The sequence below is a fragment of the Cricetulus griseus genome, chromosome 9, assembly GCF_003668045.3.
Source record: "Cricetulus griseus strain 17A/GY chromosome 9, alternate assembly CriGri-PICRH-1.0, whole genome shotgun sequence".
Classification (NCBI taxonomy): domain Eukaryota; kingdom Metazoa; phylum Chordata; class Mammalia; order Rodentia; family Cricetidae; genus Cricetulus; species Cricetulus griseus.
This window is the reverse complement of record NC_048602.1, coordinates 8,640,859-8,664,237: the sequence shown is the minus strand read 5'-3', so window position 1 is coordinate 8,664,237 and position 23,379 is coordinate 8,640,859. Positions and strand designations below refer to the sequence as shown.

At 53.0% G+C, this 23,379-nt stretch overlaps 1 protein-coding gene across 4 annotated transcripts; it reads left to right on the top strand.

Moving 5' to 3' along the window:
* The first annotated feature begins 176 nt into the window (after positions 1 to 176).
* On the top strand, positions 177 to 22,643 carry Numbl (NUMB like endocytic adaptor protein). Of its 4 annotated transcripts, none has more exons than XM_027430431.2 (10): positions 177 to 402; positions 4,253 to 4,337; positions 6,768 to 6,907; positions 9,322 to 9,396; positions 9,488 to 9,562; positions 11,072 to 11,212; positions 15,550 to 15,739; positions 18,454 to 18,759; positions 20,580 to 20,702; positions 21,237 to 22,643. In XM_027430431.2, exons 3-10 carry the CDS (start codon positions 6,782 to 6,784, stop codon positions 21,878 to 21,880), a joined length of 1,680 nt encoding a protein of 559 aa, XP_027286232.1. In that variant the 5' UTR covers positions 177 to 402; positions 4,253 to 4,337; positions 6,768 to 6,781; the 3' UTR covers positions 21,881 to 22,643. The 4 variants fall into 4 exon arrangements, with proteins under 4 accessions (XP_027286232.1, XP_027286231.1, XP_027286230.1 ...); XM_027430430.2 differs by lacking the exon at positions 177 to 402 and adding an exon at positions 623 to 823 and having other exon boundaries at positions 18,457 to 18,759; XM_027430429.2 differs by lacking the exon at positions 177 to 402 and adding an exon at positions 624 to 823.
* Positions 22,644 to 23,379: the final 736 nt, after the last annotated feature.

Sequence of the window (23,379 nt, the reverse complement as noted above, 5' to 3'; positions counted from 1 at the left end):
TCTGCTAATGGGCCCTAACGCCCCTACCAGCTGCTTTGCCAAACCCACAGGACCGGGGTGGGGGGTGCAGCAGAGCCCAGAACTAGGTAGGACCTTAGCCCTGGCCCAAGCCAGAGTGATCTCCCTCCAGGATGCGGGGGGGGGGGTGTCTGTCCCTTCCTCCCCTCCCCTCCCCTCGCCTGCAAAAAAAAAAAAAGTGCCTCGTCACCGCTTCTGCCCGCCCCCGCCGGGCTGGGAGAGCCGTGGGGTTAAGCAAGATTTGAGGACGTCAAGGCGCCTCCCCAAAGCAATTCTTGAGAAGCACAACCACAGGGGGATCTGAGGTCAGGGGTTACGGAAGGAAACAGACAGAACCTGCGCCTGGACCAGAGGAGGCAGTCGGTGCACCAGGGATGCGAGCAGGTCTTCCCCCCCACCCCACCCCACCCCCGGCGAGGCCAGGCCAAGGGGCGGGGCGGGGCGGGGCGGGGCGGCCTCTGCCTGGGAGAAGGGGTAGTATTTGCTGCGGCCGGGGGGTGGTCCGCGGGAGGGCGGGGTCTCTTTTGCATATAGAGCAGGCGGCGGGCCAATGGGCGGGGCCGGGGCGGGGCGGGGCGCCGAGGGGGAGGGACGCTCCCCCGCCCCCGGAACGGAATCCTCCGGGGAGCCGAGCTGGCTCGCGCGCTCGCATCCCGCACCAGCCGCCGGCCCGGGCCGGCCCGCGTCAGACCGAGCCTCCGCCGCCGCCGCAGCAGCAGCAGCAGCGCTCGGAAAGCCGGGCCCAGCCGGGCCCGCGGAGGCGGGGGCGCCCGGGCCCTGGATGTCCCGCAGCGCGGCGGCCAGCGTGAGAAGGGCGGGCGAGCGGGCGAGCGGCGGGCGGTCGAGGGGGGCTCGGGCCGGGGGCGGCGCCGCCGCTGCTGCTGATGTGGCTGGCGGAGGTTGGGAGGCGGCAGCAGCGCCCGGATGGGAAGAAGATGCCAAGGCTGGAGAGGGTGGTCCTGGGTGGGGGTCCCGGAACAGGCTCCCGGCAATCCTAACCCTGCCAGGCTGGGGTCTCCAGCCCAGGCCGTCTCTGCGAAGGCCCTGGAAATAGAGATCCTGGGGTACGGATCCCTCCAACCCCCCCTGCCCCCCCCCCAAATCAAGGACAGGGCCACATCAATTCTAGGTACAACTCCCTGGGCAAGGTTTGGTGTTCAGGGTCCGGGACACAGGTCCCTTTATCCAGCTAAGGCCTTAACTGAGCCGATTCCAGACAAAATCCGGACTCTTCCTGCCAGAGGGGTTCTGCGAGCACAACAGCCCCGATTGAGGTCTTGAAGATGAGGTCCCTGGATAGAGCTGCCAAGGCCAAGGCGCGAGGAGGGGGCGGGGGGTTCGTCCAAGTACTGTCTACTCCCAGGGGTCCTGGATCCAGCCTATCCCCCTCCCCCCCCCCCGGCCCTTGGGCGGTGTCCCAGGCAAATCCCCTTCTCAAAACAAGGTCCCTGTGTCTGGAACTCCACCCCAGCATGAATAAAATAAGGAGAATTTCAGGCATTCCCCTACCCCCACCTCCACCCCATGCTTAGTCAGGGGTCTCAAGACATTGGTTTCCTAGGCCACCCCCTTTGTCCCTAGGGCTGCTCAGCTAAGAGAGGCCCCACCCGGAGACAAAGCTCAGCTTTCCCAAGCCAGACCTAGCCTCCCCCCCCCACCAGACTCCAGGATTCAGCCTGGGCTGGGGGCGGCTCCCCGGAGACCCGATGGAAACCTGTCTGCAGCCTCTGTGGTGACCAGCGGCTTTGTGTGTGGTATTGGGGGTGGGTGCAAGGGTTGGGGAGGTGGCTAGAAGTGTGACCTGGTGTTTGTGTGACAGCCTTGCAGCTGGCAAGGATAAGGAATCCTACGTGGTCTTATCTGCATGCTGCGGTTGGATGTGGCGGTGTCTGTGGTGGTGTGTGTGTGACCCCAGTGTTTGTGTGACGGAGGATGTGCACAGCAGCTGCTCACTGTGCAGGCTCCTTGACTTTTTAGACTGTGTTTGGATGGATGCGTGGTTGTGGTTGAGAGGTTGTGCCTGTGGTTATGTCTGGTGACCACCCGGTGTTGGTGTGTGTGTGTGTGTGTGTGTGTGTGTGTGTGTGTGTGTGTGCGCGCGCGTGCGTGCGCGCGTGTGCTCGGACCTTGGTATGTGTCAATATCCATGTTGGGTTTGGACGTATGTATGGCTGACTGGAGATGTGGGTGTAGTTGTGACAGTGTGTAAGTAGAATTGTGACTGTGACCATATGTGGCCCAGTGCTGTGCTTATGTCTAACTGATTTTGTATATATGAGTGACATTGCATTCCGTGCAACTTGGGGTGTGTGACTGCGTTGTATCAGGAGTCATAGTGTGCCCGTGTGACTGGGTTTGTGGGGTGGCAGTGTGTATAGCAGTGACTGTGTGTCCCTAGCCATGTCTGCATATGTGACTGGGGTTGTATAAATGGCTCTCCACCTAGCTGTGTGATACTGAGTATCTCCTGCAGCCACCTATGTGTGATTTGAGTTGCAAATATCTGAAACTCTTGCCTATTACAAAAGGTTAATTGTGTGGACTCAAGCTATGGATGTTGCCTGTGTGCACCAGGGTTATGTAGCTGACTAGGTTCTATTCCTCTCTCTGTTTGTGTGTGTGTGTGTGTGTGTGTGTGTGTGTGTGTGTGTGTGTATGACCCAGTTGTCTGTGACCCTGGGTGACTCTATGCTGGTGTCCTAGACTATGAAAGTCTGTGTGCCTATGTATGTATGTATGTATGTATGTATGTATGTATGTATGCATGCATGTATGTATGTATGTATCTATGTGATTTGGCGGTAAAGTGACTTACATGGCTGTGTTTGAGACCATGTTTTCCTTGTAAAGCCAACCACAAAATGCTATGACTGGATCATGCCATTTATGTGTACACCCAACTGGGTAGTTGTGCGCAGAACTGAACTGTGTGTGCTAAGTTTCTGTGTGTGAGATTTTGAGCACAGGTGGGGCTGTGACAGATACTTTGTGTATCTGTCCATGTGGGGTAGTGACTGATCGTATGTAGCCACATTCTTGTCTGCGTGAGTTGAAGCCTCATGGAGACTGTGATAGGGTAACCTGGCACTGCTGTGTACGGGACACCAGCATGACAGATGGCCGGGCACCGTCGGCACAGTGACTCGATACACAGCTGTTTCAGGGATGTATGTGGCTGTCCGAGGGCAGCCGTCCTTGGGTCCCTTGACCTTTGGCTGATTATATGCTCTGTCGGTAACGCTCGGGATGTGGCCCTCAGTGTTGACAATGTGTGGCTGCATGTAAAGAGTGATTTATCCATAAGAGTGGTTGCCACAGAGGAGTATGTCATAGATGTGGTGACCAGATGTGGGCGTATGTGTCACTAGTAATGTGTGACTCTGTCAAGGCGTGGAACCAAAAAAGGTGTGTTGATGTAACTGATATTGTTTGCGGTTGAATGGCCTTGTGCAGCTACAGCTGTGTGTGACTGGGGGGTGCTGGGTGGGGGGAGGCACAGGGGGCTTGGTAAGACCAGTGTGCCTCCGTCCATGCAGGTGTGACTGTGTCACTGTGTGACCAAGTGCTTATGGGTGACCAAATAGGTGACCGATCCGTATGTGTTTCTAACCGGGGTGTGTGCATTAGGAGCACAACTGTCATGAGGTATAGTTGGACGTATTATCACCCTTATGTGTGTGCCTGGCCCAGCTCATTGTACATAGCTAAGAAAATGAGTGAATAGTACCAGTTGTTGCTATGGACAGGATACATACGAGCATGCACATAGACAACCATACAGCCATGGTAGAGCTGTGCCTGCTGGTGAGCACGAACGTGCGGCCAGATGTTAGTGACAGTTGTATCTTATGACCTGAGGTGCATAGCTGTGATGATGTCTGTGTCATGAAAGCATGCTGGGCAGTGGCCAAGTGCTACGAACACTGTTAGCTGCCAGGTGTGTGTGGCTATATGCTTGTGTATAGCCCTGAACACGACACTAGAGGGCAAAGCCACTCATGTCACGTCATCCCCTTGGGTGTTGCGGGGACCCATCAGTGTCCCCCAACACACCTACTCCTTCCTGGGCCCTTAGAACCAGGTGGCTGGTCTCCCTAGTAACAGTTGCTATGACTACTAGGGTTCTTAGTAGGGAGTCTGAGATGGAGGGGGTTGGCTAAAGTCCAAGGTGGGGGTTGAGTAGGGGCCTGAATTCCCCTCAACACGCTTCTCATCGTCTCACTCCTTTGAGCAGGGTGGACCCAGGAGACCGGATCAGCATTTGTCCCCAGCCCCCTGTGGGGCCTCGGGGCCCCCTGAAACCTTCAGGACGGAGTCAGGTGAGTGACCAGCTTGACAAAGGACAGGGTTTGTATCATATGTGGATCATGGTTGTGACTAGTGTGACCAGAAGAGCTGCCAACCGCTGACACATAAGCTTCACTGCATACTCAGTGACCATCAAGGCCCCCACGGTCACAGACACACATCCTAAACTCTTACCTATGGACACCAATAGCCTCCCACAGGCAGGGATTGTGTGCGGATCAAACTCTTGCAGGTACACACACACACACACACACACACACACACACACACACACACACACACACTCAGACCCTCACACATCCATACATTTACACTTTAGCCTGCATACACAAGCGATCGCCACACGCTTGTCAAATGCAGCCACAAGCACACTTCCAGATTCACTAAGTGACACTAAGTGACACCCAGGCACGTTCACGGGCACACCCTCCCGGGTATACACAGGCAACCACTGGCAATCACTCTACACCCGTTCTTAGAAACACACTCAAGAGCTATGCATGGCCAGATGTGATGGTGAGGGCCTGTAACCCCAGTGCTTGGGAGGCTGAGGCATGAGGATCAGGAGTTCAAGCCCAGCTTCAGCTACATAGCAAGCTTGAGCCCAGCGTGGGCTACACGAGACCCATCTCTAATGCTGTAAGGTGTCGGTGCGTGCTCATAATCCCAACAGCCAGGAGGCAGAGGAAGGCAGAACTCTCTTGAGTTTGTATCAGCCTGGTCTACATAGCAACTTCTAGGCCAGCCAGGGATACGTAGTAAGATGACATTGAAAAAGAAGAGGAGAAATAAGAGGAAGAAGAAGAAGGAAGAGATACATATTGACAGTCCTCACCCAGTGTGCACAGATCAAGACAGCAGTGTCTCCTGCATCTCTGGCTGGCTTTGAACTCACTATATTACAAATGGTGACCTTGAACCGACACTCCTGCCTCCGTTTCTCTCAAGTGCTAGAAATGAAGGCATGCGCCACCTGGCCCCATTTACGTGGTGCTGCAGACGGAACGCAGGGCTTCCTGCATGTCAGGCAAACACTTTATCAGCTGAGTTATGACTTCAGCCTGGACAGCTACGCTTCTGTAGACCGACAGCCTCACACACGGCATCTGGGAACCCCCCCAAAGAGCTATGCGTTTGCTCACACGCTCACAAAGAGGACTCAGCACTCTTAGATGACAGCCACTCGGTCAGAAGTCACACCGATGGCCACAGTCTCCATCCAGCTAGACACCCACATGGACACATCATTGCTCTACAAACATTACTGTCGGCCTGGAGAATGACCTGGGATAGCCCTGCTTTGGGGTTTTGAATGAGTGAGTTTATTAAGCATGTAGCAAGCAAAAGTAAAACAATAAATATCGAGTAGCAGATAGGAGAAGCAGACAGCGGAACTTCCAATGGGCTTTCACACCATCCAGCAGACACGACTGGGGTGGCCTGACTGAGAAGGCAATTAAAAGCACCAACAAACAGCCTCGCCCAAAGCCACCTACATAAATCTCATGAACAGCCGCCCTCTTGGACAGAGGCAACAGCTCTAAAGGACAATGGTCAAACCCTCTCACAGAAACCATGCTCTCTGGAAAGCAGTCATGGATACACACCTTCAGGACCAGCGATCCGGCCCAGAGAGCATGCACAGAAAACACAAGCTCTCACAGACAGTAACCATCCAGAAACACAGAGCATGCCTCAGTGCTCATTTGTGGCCACTCAGACATGAATGCCCTCCAGCAGAAACCTCCAGAGACGCGAGCTCACGGACAACTGCAACTCTTGGGGATGCAAAGTCCCTCGCAGCCAGTGCACAAAGACACAGGAACCATCGTTCGCATAAGGAGTCTATAAAGCCTGCCTAACACTACCCCTGACTGCTACAAGCACATACCACCCCTGAGGCCTTGCTTTGTCTGCACTCAGTTGTCATAGAGACCTGTACATATGTTACATTCTCTCTTTCTCTGGAGCTCTCTCTCACCCTCCCTCTCCCTCTCCTTTCCTGTCTCTCTCCTGTTTTCCTTGAACTTGGAGTTGAAGCTCTGGCCTTGCCAAGTGCTCTGTTACCTAGCTACATGCTCTTACCTCAGATCACCTTCTTCACTGACCCTCATATCCTCAACACCCCTGACCTTATGACCCTTGACCCCTTGTCCTCAAACTATTGTCCCCTGACCTCTCATTCTGGAGATCGCTGTGGTTCTTTCCCTTCATACCCCGAACCTCTGAACCCCTAAAGCCCAGGACCCGCGATTCCCACCCACCCAGACCTCCGTGTCCCTTGGTGCATGTCCCCGCAGCTCTGAATGCACAACTCTGGGACCGTCTATGTAACCAGTATCCACAGAGTAGAGCTGCTCACCACACCTGCTCATCTAGCAAGCCTTTCATGCTATAGCCTGGTCTCCATACCTCTGACCGCCACTGTCCTATGTCCCTAGACGGGGCAGGCACCATGAACAAGTTACGGCAGAGTCTGCGGCGGAGGAAGCCAGCCTATGTGCCCGAGGCGTCGCGCCCACACCAGTGGCAGGCAGACGAGGATGCGGTACGCAAGGGCACGTGCAGCTTTCCTGTCAGGGTGAGTACACAGGGTGGGTGGTAGACTTGGTCGCCTGTTTTGTGTCTGCTGCGTGTCTTCTGGTCCTGGGGCACTGGGCAGAATCATCCAAAGCCCGTTGCTATGAGATCTGTGCTTAGGGCTGCGTGTTACGAGCTGTGTGGACTGTGACTTCCAGACCTTCCATAATGTTCGTATTAAAAACACACTGGCATGGTGGCACCTGCCTGCAGTCCTGGAACATGCCCAGATCACTTTTGCAGAATTGGACCTTGAGGCCCTGTGTTTGGGCAAGCACTCTAGCTACACACACACACACACACACACACACACACACACACACACACACACACACACACGCAGTCCTCCTCTTTTTTATTTTCAGGCTCGGTCTCATTAAGTTTCCCAAGCTGGCCTTGAACTTACTCTGTAGCCCAAGCTGGCCTGAACTCAAGATCCTCCTACCTCCCCCTGCACTGACAGCACACATAACATATTCTGTCTTATACCAAATATTACTTGGGGGATAATTCTGAGGGATACAGAGTTGTCACCGAATTCTTGAGGGATTCATAGAAAATAACATTTGCAAAGCTCTTTTCCTGTTCTGGGAATTCTGGTTTATAACGTTCCACTCTCCCCAGGAGATAATTGGATTCTGTGTCTGAGCTGTGGGAGGATTCATCCCTTTTCCCTTCTCATCTGAGAGACCAAGTCTAGGTCCTCAGCCTGGTTTTCTATTCCCTAGAAGTGGATGCAGTGTGTGAGGGGTTCATGTCCCAGGCTCGGGAGGTACTGGTGAAAGTGGGGAAAGAATGTCAGCTAATGCGGGGGCACTGGTTAAATGAAAACAGTCTTACCACCTTTGTACAGCAGGACTGGGATGTGGCTTACAAGGACATACTTGTCTAGAATCCCCCAGTGAGGGGCTGGGGGCGTGGCTCAGTGGTAGAGCCCCTGTCTAGAATCCCCCAGTGAGGGGCTGGGGGTGTGGCTCAGTGGTAGAGCCCCTGCCTAGAATCCTCCAGGGAGGGGATGGGGGTGTGGCTCAGTGGTTGAATGCTTATCTAGCATGTGGAAGGCCCTGGATTTCATTCCCAGCATGAAGAGGGGCGGAGAAGAGGACACAACCAAAAACTTAAAATTGCAACTCTGGGTAATGCAGCCTAGTCTCATTGGAGATTCTGGGGACAGTCATTGTATCTGCAGGAAGCCCTGATTTCTGTTTGTCATTGTAGGAGGGAGAGTGGACACTGATCCGTGCTCTGTGTGTGTGTGTGTGTGTGTGTGTGTGTGTGTGTGTCTTCATGTGTGCACATTAGGGTTAAACCAATGGCCTTAGCCAGGCATCTTTTTTTTTTTTTTAAGATTTTATTTATTTATTTATTATGTATACAACATTCTGCTTCCATGTATATCTGCACACCAGAAGAGGGCACCAGATATCATAATGGATGGTTGTGAGCCACCATGTGGTTGCTGGGAATTGAACTCAGGACCTCTGGAAGAGCAGTCGGTGCTCTTAACCTCTGAGCCATTTCTCCAGCCCCTAGCCAGGCATCTTTTTCCTTCCTTCCTCCCTTCTTTTCTTCTTCTTCTTCCTCCTCCTCCTCCTCCTCTTCCTCCTTCTTCCCTGAGACAGGGTTTCTTTGTGTAGTTCTGGTGGCTGTACTGGAACTTGCTCTGCAGACCAGGCTGGCCTCAAATTCAGAGATCTGCCTGTGGCACACACCTTTAATCCTAGCAGTTGGGTGTTTGAGGCCAGCCTGGTCTACAGTGTGAGTTCCATGACAGCCAGAGTTACACAGAGAAATTCTGTCTTGAACTGCCTCCTCCCTCAAAAAAAAAAAAGTGGGTCAATGGTGGCGCACGCCTTTAATCCCAGCACTCGGGAGGCAGAGGCAGGAGGATTTCTGGGAGTTTGAGGCCAGCCTGGTCTACAAAGTTAGTTCCAGGACAGCTAGGGCTGTTAGACAGAGAAACCCTGTCTCAAAAACACCAACCAAACCAAAAAAAGATACCCCCCCACAAAAAAAGAAACATTGGCCTTGTGCATGCTAGGTTAGCAGCCCACCACTGAGCTCCAGCTCCAGCAATAGTCTGTGTTCTTTGTACCTGATGTCAGGGTGGGTAGAGCAGCCTTGAGGCCTCCGTCACGTCCTCAGGTGCACAGAAGCATGCTGGCCCTCAGGAGGCCAAGAGTGAGGTGTGAGGGCCCAGCAACAGAGGCAGGAAGAACCAGATCTCTGTGTGTTTTTCTCAGCTGTATGCTGGGCTAGGAATGGGGTTCCTACCTTACGGATTGGATTGGAGATTCAGAATGAAGGAATGAATAGGTCTGATGAGCTGAGAACCGGGCCCCGAGAGTGTGGAGAGGCTCCGTGATGCTCACAATGATAGATGACTGCTCATTTCCCCCCCCACCCCCACCCCAGTACCTGGGCCATGTGGAGGTCGAGGAGTCCCGCGGGATGCATGTCTGTGAGGATGCTGTGAAGAAGCTGAAGGCGGTGAGTGAGGGGCTGGAGACAGGGAGGGGGCCAGAGCAGACTGAAGGAGGTGATCCTGACCAGGCCCCTCTGTTCCTGCCCTCACCCCCAGATGGGCCGCAAGTCCGTGAAGTCCGTCCTCTGGGTGTCAGCTGACGGGCTCCGAGTGGTGGACGATAAAACCAAGGTAGGAGGGCTGTGGTTGGGGTGGAGGGAGGCTTCCCACCCGCCATGGGGTGATCCTCTAGAACCTTCTAGACGCTGCCATGTGTTCCGAAATCAGCTCGGCTGGCTGCATGCACAGTCCTAATTCGGGAACGAGGGCTGTGGCTATTTGAGAGCTGGTATGCGGAGTGGGTGGGTGAGTGCAGGAACTGGAGCAGCCCCCCCACCCTCGCCAACTGAGAAACCCTGGGTACAAGAGTCAATCCCTCTGGGCTCCCATTGCCTTAAAAAAAAAAAAGGCTGGCGATAGACCCTATCATCAAATCAGAAAGTCCCTGTGTGTGAAAATAGGGCCGGCAGGAAACCCCCCTGAGTGCTAGTGTCCCCCCTCTAACTCCAACCTCAGAAAATGTCCGGAGCTAGCAAGACTAGCCAAATCGGTGAGCTCTGGGTTTGATTAAGAGACCCTGTCTTGATGAAGATGAATGACTGAGGGTGCTTGCCAGTCTCCATATGCTTGTGCACACACGTGCACCCCCCCCCCACACAATGGAAAATGGGGGGGGGACCAAAAACACTTCTGCCAGGATCTAGGGTGTGGTGGTACTGGTGTGTGTTTCTAACCCTAAGGAAGTTGAGGCAGGGGGATTGCAAATCCAAGGCCAGCCTGGGCTTCGTGCTGAAAAGAATTTTTTTCTTTTTGGTTTTTTGAGACAGGGTTTCTGTGTAGCTTTGGAGCCTATCCTGGCACTCGATCTGGAGACCAGGCTGGTCTCGAACTCACAGAGATCCGCCTGCCTCTGCCTCCCCAGTGCTGGGATCAAAGGCGTGCGCCACCACCCGGCTAAGAAAAAAATAATAAAAAAAAAATGCTTCGCATGTCAACAAATGTGGGTTGTTACATGTTTGGAGTTTTTGTTTTAATTGAGACAGGGGTCTGGCATAACCCTGGCTGGCCTCAAACTCAAGTTTTGTCAAAGATGGCCTTGAACTTCTGGTCCTCTCACCAATCCTCCCAAGTGCTGGGGTGATGGTGTCCATCACCGTGCCTGGTTCCTGCCACGCTAGGATGTGGCCTAGGGTTTCCTGTGTATTAGGCAGGTTCTTGCACAGCTTGGCAAACATCTCTGTCATTGATCTATCACCTGAGCCTCAGGCTCTGGGCATCTGTTTGCTCCCCTTTGCCTCCTGGTGCCCAGGGCATTCTGGGGGTGTTGAGTCATCTTAGCATTGGCTGCTCCTTTGCCTGAATGCTGTTCCCTGCCTTCTCACTAATTAATTCTTCCTCCAGAAAGCTTTGCTGGCGGCTGGGTTAGGCTGGGTTAAATGGCACTTCCTGGCTCCTGGAGCCCTGGAGTCTTTCTCCTAATAGCCAGGCTGGCTGTGCCTCTGGGCTGTCTCCTCCATCTCAGGTGGATCTGACAGGCTGAATCAAGATCCGGGGACAGGCTGGCCCATGGCTCTCTCCGTGACATTTGATTCAGGATGACATCATGTCATTTACAATGTCCGCCTCCTCAACCCTTCCTAGGACCTGCTAGTAGACCAGACCATCGAGAAGGTCTCCTTCTGTGCTCCTGACCGAAACCTGGACAAGGCTTTCTCCTACATATGCCGTGATGGCACCACACGCCGCTGGATCTGCCACTGCTTTCTGGCACTGAAGGATTCGGTGAGTACGGCAAGCAGGTGGGGTTTTCTCCCTCAGTCTGCATGCCCCGAGGACATGTCCTGGGCCCCACTGTACCTGGTCCTCGAATCTTAAAGAAGTATGATGATGGTGCACTCTTCAATGCTTTTAATCCCAGCACTCGGGAGACAGAGGCAGGCGGATCTCTGTGAGTTCAAGGCCAGCCTGGGCTCCAGAGCAAGTGCCAGGACAGCTGGGTCTACACACAGAGAAACCCTGTCTCAAAAAAACAAAAACAACAACCAAAAAACAAGAAAGAAAGAAAGAAATTAAGAAAGAAAGAAAGAAAGAAAGAAAACAAAAGAGAAGAAACAAAGAAAGAAAGAAAGAAAGAAAGAAAGGAACACTTACATAGATGCAGACAAAACTATCATACACATAAAAATTAAAAAATCTATTTTTTTAAGGTAGGCTGGGTGTGATAATGCACACCTTTTAATCCCTGCACTTGCAGTGAAGAAGCAGTAGATATGTGAGTTCAAGGCCACCCTGGCCTGCATATTGAATTCCATGCCACCCAAGGCTACATAGAGAGACCATGTATCAAAAACAAAACGAAAACAAACAAACCACAAAATACATACATAAAGATGTATTCGGGACCCAAGAGATGGTGTGGTGGGTAAATGCACTTGCTGGTGAGCCCTGGAGTTCAGTCCCCAGGATCCAGATGGTGGAAGGAGAAACTGCCACATGTTGTCCTCTGACCTAAACACACACACACACACACACACACACACACACACACACACACACACACACACACACGATAAATGTTAACAAAAATCAGAGTGTTTTATTTTATTCCTTGTGTTTGGTGGGAGGAGAGTGTAGTGCTTGTCTTAGTTATCCACTTGCTGTGTAACAAATTGCTCTGAAATTCTGTGGCTTAGAATTATGCTTATTTCTTTTTAAAAATTGTTTACTTTGTAGATGGGGCGTTGGTGGCACTCGCCTTCAATCCCAGCACTCGGGAGGCAGAGGCAGGTGGATCTCTATGAGTTCGAGGCCAGCCTGGTCTCCAGAGCGAGTGCCAGGATAGGCTCCAAAGCTACACAGAGAAACCCTCTCTCGAAAAAAAAAAAATTATTTACTTTGTGGTGTTTGTGTGTGTGTGTCTGTGTGGTGTGTGTCTGTGTGTGTGTGGGGGGTATGTAGTGTGTGTGTGTCTTGTGTGTGTCTCTGTATGTGTGGTGTGTGTGTGTGTGTGTGTGTGTGTGTCTGTGTGTCAGTCTGTGTATGTGTGTGTCTGTGTCTCTGTGTGTGTGTGTCTATGTGTGTGTATTGTGTCTGCGTGTGTCTGTGTATATGTGTGTGTCCGTCCGTGTCCGTGTGTCCGTGTGTCCTTGTGTCCGTGTGTCCGTGTGTCCGTGTGTCCGTGTGTCCGTGTGTGTGTGTGTGTGTGTGTGTGTGTGTGTGTGTGTGTGTGTGGTGTGAGTATGCAATGTACAAGTGGATCACAGTGCATGTGACTATCAGAGGACAACTCCCAGAAGTCGTTTCTCTCCTCCTACCATTCAGGAAGGTTCTGGGGATTGAACTCAGGTCATTGGCCTTCATGCCAAGTGCTTTTACCCACTGAGCCATTTTGCTGGCTCTTTCTCTAGGTTTTTAAGAATTTGAACCTGGTGGTGGTAGAACACACTAATCCCAGTACTTTGGAGGCAGAGGCAGGCAGATCTCTGTGAGTTCGAGGCCAGCCTGGTCTATAAAGTAAGTTCCAGGACTGCTTACACAGAGAAATTGTGTCTTGAAAAACCATTTTAAAAAGAAAGAAAGGGAGAAACGAGGGGAGAGAGTGAGAGAGTGAGAGAGGGAGGGATGGAGGGAGGAAGGAAGGAAGGAAGGAAGGAAGGAAGGAAGGAAGGAAGAAAGGAAGGAAGGAAGGAAGGAAAGAAATGATGGATTTGAGGGACACCAAGCTGGGGCATCCTGGCTCCGGAGTCTCTCGTTTCCTTGTGCCCCAGGTATATGTTTTTGGAGCTGGTACATTAGCAGACTGGCTAGGTCAGATCTGCCCCCCCCAACTATCAGAGCACCCCTCCATAAATCTCTCCAGCATGGGTGGCGCAGGCAGACTGAAGGCTCTAAAGTGAGGGCACCAAATAGGAAGCATGTGGCCATTATGGATACAGTCTTGACATCACCTAGCCTGGCACCAAGGGACCGTGTGTTCAGTGAGCCACAAAGGTCTTTCCAGGTTAAGGGGGCTGGACGGTGAGGACGTAGCCTCCACTTCTGATGAGGGACTGAGAAGTTTTGGAAGAGCACATAGGCCAAGAAATTTGCCGTGGCTATTTCTGGAAACCGTGCTTGCCTGTGGTTGGTTGCTGGTGTGGATTCAGTGTCCAGCCACCTGGCTGTGTGTGGGATGTTGGGCACAGTGACATCTCTACTCTGGGCATAGCTGGAGTGGCTTCTCCAAGGGTCGTGTGATTATACACAGCCAAGTTTCCCACATGGTCCCATAGTCCCTTCCTCCCAACATGGCCACACGGAATGCATTTTTTTCTGCTCATCTCTTAGTTTGGTTCTTTTAGTTGGCTTTTGAGGACAGGCAGTCAGACCTCATTTGGGCACAGGTTGTGACCTTCAAGTTTGATGACATTCCTCTCTTCTCTTCCTTATTGCCTTGACACAGGTCTCCATTTTGGCTAGGCTGGACAATTCTCAGAACCCACTTGCCTCCTCACTTCAGTGTTGGGGTTACATGGAGCCATGCCTGGATTTTTATGGGTGGGAGGGATTCAAACTCAAGCCCTCATGCGTCTGTAGAGCACGCACCACGACCAACTGAGCCATCTTCTCCAGACTTGTCTTTGAGTTTTTAAGAGAGTCTCATGTAGCCCAGGCTGGCCTCAAACTTCCTATGTAGTCCAAGATAGCCTTGAACAAGAGCTGGGATTTCAGGCATAAAGCACCAGGTCCAGCAGATTTTAAATAGTGACCATGGAATTCTTTTTGTTGTTTTTTGTTTGTTTATTTTGTTTTTCGAGACAGGGTTTCTCTGTGGCTTTGGAGCCTATCCTGAAACTAGCTCTTGTAGACCAGGTTGGCCTCGAACACAGAGATCCACCTGCCTCTGCCTCCCGAGTGCTGGGATTAAAGGCGTGCCCCACTCCTGGTGTTTGTTTTATTTTTGAGATTGTCTGGGCTGTTCTGGATCCCTCAGAATTCCATGTGAATTTCAGAAGCAGCTTTTCCATCTGTGCAAAGACACCATTGGGTTTTCACAGCGATTTCATTAACTGCAGCTCCCTCCGGGGAATATTGCTGTCTTACCCGGGTTGTCTTCCAGTCTAGGAGCACAGGATAGCTTTCTGTCTGTTAGGCAGTCTTTAGTTCCTTTTCCGAAGTGTTTTGTATTTCTAGCGTAGGTACCGTATGCCTCTGTGGTTGTGTTTATTTGTGTGTGTGTTGGGGGGTGTGGATGTGTGGGAATGCTTGGAGAGGTCAGAGGTCAGCATGGGAGATCTTTTTTTTTTTTAAAGATTTTATTTATTTATTATGTATACAACATTCTGCTTCCATGTCTATCTGCACACCAGAAGAGGGCACCAGATCTCATAACGGATGGCTGTGAGCCACCATGTGGTTGCTGGGAATTGAACTCAGGACCCCTGGAAGAGCAGTCAGTGTTCTTAACCTCTGAGCTATCTCTCCAGCCCCAGCCTGGGAGATCCTATCTCATCTCTCTCCACCTGCATTTTTGGTTTCTTCCTTTTGTTTGTTTCTCGAGACAGGGTTTCTCTGTGTAGCCCTGGCTGTTCTGGAACTCACTCTGCAGACCAGGCTGGCCTTGAAGTCACAGCAATTGTCAGACTTGACAGGAAACATCTCAACTTGCTGAGCCGTATCACCAGCCACAATTGATTATTTTTTTTTTTTTCCTTTTTCCTTGATCCAAGGCCTCACTATATAGCCCAGGCTGTCATGGCACTCACTATGTAGACTAGGCTGGCTTTGAACTCAGAAACCTGCCAGTCTCTGTTCCTAAGTATTGGGATTAAATGATTGTGCTACAATGCTGGGCATGTCTTGAGTTTTTTTGAGCAGGGCTCTGTGCTGCCCAGGCTGGTCCTGACCTTCCCAGCTCAAGTGATTTACTGTGTCTCAGTCCTGGAGTAACCAGGACCACTGACTGCACCCGTAGCTCGGTCTCTAACTGAACTGCACCCCAGCTCAAGTCTCTACGCTTTGCTCAGCTGGTTGGTAGATGAACACTCAGGTCCAGAGAGGCGAAGGGATTCAGCCAGGGTCCTCTGGCTGCAGACATCCAACCCGGTGTGACATTTCTAACCAGACCCCCTCTCCTGCAGGGAGAGAGGCTGAGCCACGCTGTGGGCTGCGCGTTTGCCGCCTGCCTGGAAAGGAAGCAGCGGCGGGAGAAGGAGTGTGGAGTCACAGCTGCCTTCGATGCCAGCCGCACCAGCTTCGCCCGAGAGGGCTCCTTCCGCCTGTCGGGGGGTGGCCGGCCTGCAGAGCGTGAGACTGGGGACAAGAAGAAAGGTGGGTGCTGTGTGCGTTGGGGGAAGGAGGGGCACAGGTGCGGCAGGCACACCCAGGGATCCCTGCAGAGGAGCTGTAGTTTTCAGCAGCAAAGTCTAAGTACATTTGGAGGCAAATCTCAGTTTTTTGTTTTGTTTTGTTTTAAAGATTTTATTTATTTATTTATTTATTTATTTATTTATTTATTTATTTATTATGAATACAACATTCTGCTTCCATGTATATCTGCAAACCAGAAGAGGGCGCCAGTTCTCATAACGGATGGTTGTGAGCCACCATGTGGTTGCTGGGAATTGAACTCAGGACCTCTGGAAGAGCAGTCGGTGCTCTTAACCTCTGAGCCATCTCTCCAGCCCCAAATCTCAGATTTGAGAATTCGTGGGACGGCATTCTACAGGCGCTAACCTGAGCAGAGCTCACCACAGCACACTGTCACCTACATCAGGGCTTCAATAAAGCAGCTGACATGGTGCCTTCCTTTAATCCCCATCACTCAGAAGCAGAGGCAGGCAGTGTCTCTGTGAGTTTCAAACTAGCCAGGAGATGCATAGTGAAACCCTGTCTCAAAAACACATGAAAACTAGGGTCTTATTGTAGGCTCTATCTCTAGGAGCCAGGTTTGATTTACAACATGTGGTTTTTATGCAAGCGTGCCCCCGCCGCCCACACCCCTCCACAGGTTCACAAGCATCTATAACTCCAGTCCCAGGGGACCCAACACCCTCTTCTGGCCTCCAAAGGCACTGCACACATGTGCACAGACACATGCAGGCAAAACACCCATACACATAGAATAAAAATATTCAAAAGAGGTCATTTTTCTTTACAGATTTATTTACTATGTATAGTGTTCTGCTTGCATATGTCCCTGCAGGCCAGAAGAAGGCACCAGATCTCATTACAGATGGTTGTGAACCACCATGTGGGTGCTGGGAATTGAACTCAGGACCTGTGGAGGAGCAGCCAGTGCTCTTAACCACTGAGCCATCTCTCCAGGTCTCTCAAAGGAGAACTTTTTAAAAAGACATGGAGTGTGTTGTCAGGTGCCATGCCTGCTGCAGCTTCTGAGTTTGCAAAGAGAGCTGTATGCAGAGGCGGTTCTGATTTCTAGGGAATCTGCGCCTGAGGAAGCACAGCCGGGGGGGGGGGGGCAGTGTACAGCAAGGTGTGCCTGGTTGAACTTCCTCACACTGTGCTATTGGGCCAACGCCCAGCCTGAGGCAACGCCTTTTGCATTTAGCACAGGTAACCTGGCAGCAGAGTCCCTCACACATAAAGTTGCTTGCCTGAAGCACTGAGCTCAGTGATGGTTTAACTGACCTTTCAAGGAGGCCTGGGGGAGGTAGTCCAGGCCCACTGGAGCCCAGAGAGGGCAGGGGACTTCTTGTGGTAACACAGCAGTGAGATGTAGGGGAGAGGCCGTTTCCTGTTTCCAGCCTCTCCCGGGAAGATGGGAGGGAGAAGCAGCCCTAAGCAATAGCCCACCCACCACAGTACCTGTGGCAAGGCTCTGTTTGGAAGGCAGACCGTGTGTGTTGGTGGGAAGAAAGGCACCTGCCCTTGAAGACAGGGGGGCAGTCCATGGTAGAGGGAACCCGGGCTGAGGGCTTAGAACAAATCGGGAAAGTTCCGAAAGGATAATGTGAGCCACTCAAGTCTAGAATCACTGGTCACAGCTGGAGAAAGAAGCATTGGAGGAGGAGGGCGTCCCTAGGCAGACAGAACGGTTGGAGATGGGGACACAGAGGAGGGGGAGCAGGGGAAGACAGACCACACCACAGGACATGACAGGGGATTTCCAGGGTCCTGTGACTTTATTGGCCACCTCAGTTTTCATGTCTGTAAAATGGCGATAGTCTCGGCCACGGGAGTGGATTATGAAGGGGATAAGTTAACACTTGCAAGGCTCTTTGTGTACCGAGTAAAAGTAAATGATCAGGAAAGGAGGCGGGGTGAGAGCGACTGAGGAAGACAGAGCAGGGGTGGCAAGCTAGAGAGAAGGAGGGTCAGGCTCGAGGACAGTTTCCCTGTGGCCTCCTGAGGAAGTGATCTTGGCTTGGGTGGGAATCATGAACTTTTCAGAGTCTTGGGGACAGGATGTGTGGGGTGACAAGATAGCTCTGGGGAATGACCAGGTGGGGCTGGATTGTAGCTCAGTGGTAGAGGACTTCCTTAGACTCCCCCAGTGAGGGACTAGGGGCCTGGCTCAGTGGTAGAGCCCCTGCCTAGAATCCCCCAGTGAGGGGCTGGGGGCGTGGCTCAGTGATAGAGCCCCTGCCTAGAATCCCCCCAGTGAGGGGCTGGGGGTCTGGCTCAGTGGTAGAGCCCCTGCCTAGAATCCCCCAGTGAGGGGCTGGGGGTGTGGCTCAGTGGTAGAGCCCCTGCCTAGAATCCCCCAGTGAGGGGCTGGGGGTGTGGCTCAGTGGTAGAGCCCCTGCCTAGAATCCCCCAGTGAGGGGCTGGGGGTGTGGCTCAGTGGTAGAGCCCCTGCCTAGAATCCCCCAGTGAGGGGCTGGGGGTCTGGCTCAGTGGTAGAGCCCCTGCCTAGAATCCCCCAGTGAGGGGCTGAGGTTTAGCTAGCTTAGCACAGCTTGGCCTCTGTGCACAGTAGCCTGGGTTCCATCCCTAACACTATAAACACAAGGCCTGTTGGGCCTGGTTTCCAATGCTTTCAGTGAGGTGAGTAACAAACAAACTGTCTCTTGTGTCTTTAGCAGAGGCAGCAGCTGCTCCCGCTGCGGCTCCTGGCCCTGCCCAGCCTGGGCATGTGTCCCCGACACCAGCTACCACCTCCCCTGGCGAGAAGGGGGAGGCCGGCACCCCAGTGGCTGCAGGCACCACCGCTGCTGCCATTCCCCGGCGTCATGCACCTCTGGAGCAGCTGGTTCGCCAGGGCTCCTTCCGTGGGTTCCCAGCGCTCAGCCAGAAGAACTCACCTTTCAAACGTCAGCTGAGCCTGCGGCTGAATGAGCTGCCTTCCACCCTGCAGCGCCGCACTGACTTCCAGGTGAAGGGCACAGGTGAGCCCTTGGGTCAGGAGGAAGGAGCATCAGAGTCAACCAGCCCTGCCTGATGGGGGCCAGGGACAGAGGAGAGATGGTACCCATTGCGATTGATCAGTACCTTCTGCCAGGGGCAAAGGTTAAACCTGTGGAACGTATATGGTCGTTAACAGTGTCTGCTGTGAGAAGAGAGCTAGCACAAATGGTGATCAATAGGTCATGTCTGCTCTAGAAACGCAGTACAGTCACGATCAATTAGCAGTGCCTGCTGTGGCTAACGGAAACAGGCAGGGTGGCACCCATGGTGCCTGCTCCAGGCAGCTAAGTCTACCATGGGCAAGGGAAAGAAACGAGGCACCATGGGTGCCCTTTATGCCCAGGACAAAAGCACATTAGCTTAATGCTCTCTCCAGACATTTGATGGGTCAATGTAGGACACATATTAAATGAATGATAAAAGGATCTCTCTGGCTCAGGAAAGGAGAGGATGGCAATAGATTATCAATGTCTGCTTTGGCCAGGAGTAGAGGGATTGGATATATATATATATATATATATATATATATATATATATATATATGTTTTGGTTTTTTGAGACAGGGTTTCTCTGTGTAGCTTTGGAGTCTATCTTGCACTCACTCTGGAGACCAGGCTGGCCTTGAACTCACAGAGATCTTCCTACCTCTGCCTCCCGAGTGCTGGGACTAAAGGCATGCGCCACCAACGCCTGGCCAAACCCCCAGTTTCATAGGTGCAGAAACCACATGCGCTCTCTGAAGTCTCACAGACACCGGGAGTCTGCACTCAGAAGTCATGTGCCCAGATTTACATATTTAAAATGCCACACACGGGCTGGAGAGGTGGCTCAGCGGTTAAGAGCACCCACTGCTCTTCCAGAGGTCCTGAGTTCAGTTCCCAGCAACCACAGGGTGGCTCACAACCACCTTGAAAGAGATCTGGTGTCCTCTGCTGGCCTGCAGGCAGAAAGCTGTATACACAATAAATAAATCTTTAAAAAATAAATAAATCAAATGCTTCACACACACTCAGAAATCGCCTACATACAGATAAACACGCACGCACGCGCACACACACACACGTCTGTAGTGCACATGTGGACCACCCATCTGAACTTCCATCTCACTTGGAGGCCACACCCTCAGACCCTGCATTGCCCTTTTGGATGAACACATGCAGTAATTATAGAAACTGATCTAGAAACCCACTTGGGTCCCTACACCACGTTCACCTTGTGCCCTTGAAGACAAACATATAGATCTGCTGAGCACCACACATGCCAGTCTGTGGCTTTGCTAACCGATGCCTTCGTTCTTCCCAGGCGCTTAGGAGACCACCTTGCCTGTTCTGTGTCTCCTGTCCTGCTGGCATAGTTTTATTTCTACCATGATGATGTTTGTGTTAAGCCAGGCCAGGAGGGGTGGCCAGGGACCCACTTTTCTACCCCCAAAGTAGGACATGTGCTCTCCGGCCAGTGAGCATCTGTGTGGCCAGCATCCATTCCTTCAGGTCCACGCACAGTTTTCAACATCTCTTCTGGTTGTCATCACTTAGATCTTGCGATCCTGGTTTGGGATTGCTGTGACCGTCTCTTATCAAATGCCGCCACATACTGGCTTCTGCTGTTGCACCACTCTCTTGTCACACACATCCATGTGCACAGTTATTTTAGTGGCCGTGGTCACCTAGTGACCTACATATCTCTGGAAGAAAAGACTAGGCGCCGTACAGGGTTCCTGAGGACCCGGAATAAAGGTGGGGTTGTAGCAGGCCAGAACCAGAACCTGTTTGCTCATCTCTGCTGTCGTGTGACCTCACAGTGCCTGAGATGGAGCCTCCTGGGACCAGTGACAGTGATGGCATCAATGCTCTGTGCACACAGATCAGCTCATCATTTGCCAGTGCTGCAGTGCCAGCATCGGGGCCACCATCTGCCACAACAGGTAAGAGCAGCCCTCCCACTGGACAGCCACTCTCTAGTGGCCCTTTTGGGTTCCTTTGCCCAGGAAGGGCCATCCTGGGAATCCTAGGAATGGATGATTCAGGGTTAGAATCTTTGTTTTGTTTTGTTTTTTTGAGACAAGGTTTCTCTGTAGCTTTGGAGGCTGTCCTAGAACTCACTGTAGACGAAGCTGACCTTGAACTCACAGAGATCCGCCTGCCTCTGCCTCCTGAGTGCTGGGATTAAAAGGCGTGAGCCAACACCCAGGAATGGCCAGTGAAGGCCTGTGGGCTGTGTGGGCTGTGTGGGCATCGAGCGTCGACCTGTTTAGACATTTCCATCAAGGGCTGTAGTACCTCAGAACGGTCTGTTCTCCCCACTGCACACCTGTTAGGAGTTACGGACAGTGGGTGAGGATGGAGCTGGGAGTCACAGGCGTTCTTGCTGTGGGACCTGGGCTCTGATCTCCAGGCCACCCTGACTCCTAGTCTGGGATTCTTCATGGCAACCTGTACCTTTCACTTGCCGTCTCCAGGGACTTCTGCCTGGGGTGAGCCCTCCGTACCCCCTGCAGCTGCCTTCCAGCCCGGGCACAAGCGGACCCCTTCAGAGGCTGAGCGATGGTTGGAGGAAGTGTCCCAGGTGGCAAAAGCGCAGCAGCAACAGCAGCAGCAGCAGCAACAGCAAGCAGCCTCCGTGCCACCAATGCCCACCATGGCCCCCGCCCTCCCGCCCTTTTCTGCCCCAGTGGGGCCCTTTGACACTGCAGCTGCCCAGGTGGCTGTGTTCCTGCCACCCACACACATGCAGCCTCCATTTGTGCCCGCCTACCCAGGCCTGGGTTATCCACCCATGCCCCGGGTGCCTGTGGTGGGCATTACACCTTCACAGATGGTGGCCAACGCCTTCTGCTCAGCTGCCCAGCTCCAGCCCCAACCTGCCACACTGCTTGGAAAAGCCGGGGCCTTCCCGCCACCTGCTGCACCCAGTGCCCCTGGCGGTCAGGCCCGTCCACGCCCCAATGGGGCCCCTTGGCCCCCAGAGCCAGCGCCTGCCCCAGCCCCTGAGTTGGACCCATTTGAGGCTCAGTGGGCAGCATTAGAAGGCAAACCCGCTGTGGAGAAGCCCTCCAATCCCTTCTCTGGTGACTTGCAAAAGACCTTCGAAATTGAACTGTAGCCCAAGTTGCCCTGCTCCCACTCCATCAGCCCCAGGTGCAGCACACTCAGGAGGGGAGGCCCAGCCTCTCCCCCTAATGCTGCTCCCCGGGCTGTGCCCCCCACCGCTCCCTCTAAGCCCTTCTCTCCGCCACCCCCCTCACAAACCACTACAGAACCAATATTGTGATGCCTAGGTTGCGCCAAGATGGAATTCAGGGATGGACCCAGCCTGGCTAGGGGAACCATTTCACTGCCGGACTTAGGCTGGCGATGCCCCTGCCCCAGCCCCAGACACGGAATGCCCTCGGTTCAAGCTACCCTCCCCGGTTTCTGTTGCCCTTTCCACCTTCCAGTGTTGGGCAGGATGAAGGTGGGATGCCCACTTCGGGGCTCTCCTGGGCCCACCTCAAGCCTGGTCATCCCCTCCCCGCCCCATACACACAGCACAAGCCAAGGGCTCCCCCCTGCCCACGCTGCGTTCACTGCCAATGCTGTGCTTGCCCGGCCCTCCTCCCCCGTTCGGGGTTCGGGGGGCCGTGTCTTCCGGAGGGCCGAGGTCTCACGGGGCGGGGCCCGATTGGGGACCCAGGAGAGGGGGTGGGGGGAGGGATAAAGACGCTCAGTTACCTCATGTTGGTGCCCGCTGGGGAGGGGTCCCAGAAGAAGAGGAAGGGGTGCCTGGCGGGTACTTTTCTACCTTTTATTTCCAGATTTTTTTTGTATCTAAACTTGCAGATTTGTATTATACAAGGACAGCCAATAAAGGAAGAATATAATGCTGGCCACTGGGAAAGTGAGGTGTGTGCAGGGGAGGTTGCTGTTGTGGCCTTTCCTCCTGCCAGGCATGGCCATCGCTGTCTGTGACACCAGCACTAGGGACCCCGAGTTCAAGGTCAGTCTCAGCTGCAGCTGTCGGAGGCCATCGTGGACTTCAGGAGACCCTGTCTCAAGGCAGGAAAGCCCCTTTTATCGTTGTAAAGGCCTCCCTGAGCACTGCCCTTCAGACCTACCATGGGGATACTAGAGGGAGCCCAGAACTAATCATCCCTTAATTATTAACAGGCTCCGAACCAAGGAATCAGAAAGGCACATTCTGAGCTCCTGCTAATTGGTTCGCTATCAGCATTCCAAGCGGTGTGTGTATCTTGGACCACTCTGAGAAATGCCTGTCCGCTGCACTTTCCATAACTAGAGCCAGCGGTTCCCCGGGCAGTTGCTCTGTGTTTTGGTTTTCATTTGAGAGACAGGGTCTCACTGTCTAGCTCTGGCTGGCCTAGAACTCAAGAGATCCGAGAGCCTCTGTCTTCATAGTGCTGGGCTTAAAGGCATTTGCGCCCCACCCCCACCCCCGTGTTACTGTTCAGGTCTCTTAACATCATGTATGAGGCCTTAAGAAAATGGACTCAGGAGCTGAGCCTGGTGGCTTGGAAGGTGGCAGCAAGAGGATCCGGAGCTCAAGGTTGTCCTAGGATACATAGCTAATTTGATAAGGCCAACATGAAGCACCTAAGACTGTAC

Bases quoted from the DNA above. Each gene is read 5' to 3' on its own strand.
- Numbl (XM_027430429.2), top strand. From the start codon at position 800: ATGTCCCGCAGCGCGGCGGCCAGC. The intron at 9,397-9,487 runs GTGAGTGAGGGG...CCTCACCCCCAG, and splicing joins CTGTGAAGAAGCTGAAGGCG to ATGGGCCGCAAGTCCGTGAA. The intron at 11,213-15,549 runs GTGAGTACGGCA...CCTCTCCTGCAG, and splicing joins TTCTGGCACTGAAGGATTCG to GGAGAGAGGCTGAGCCACGC.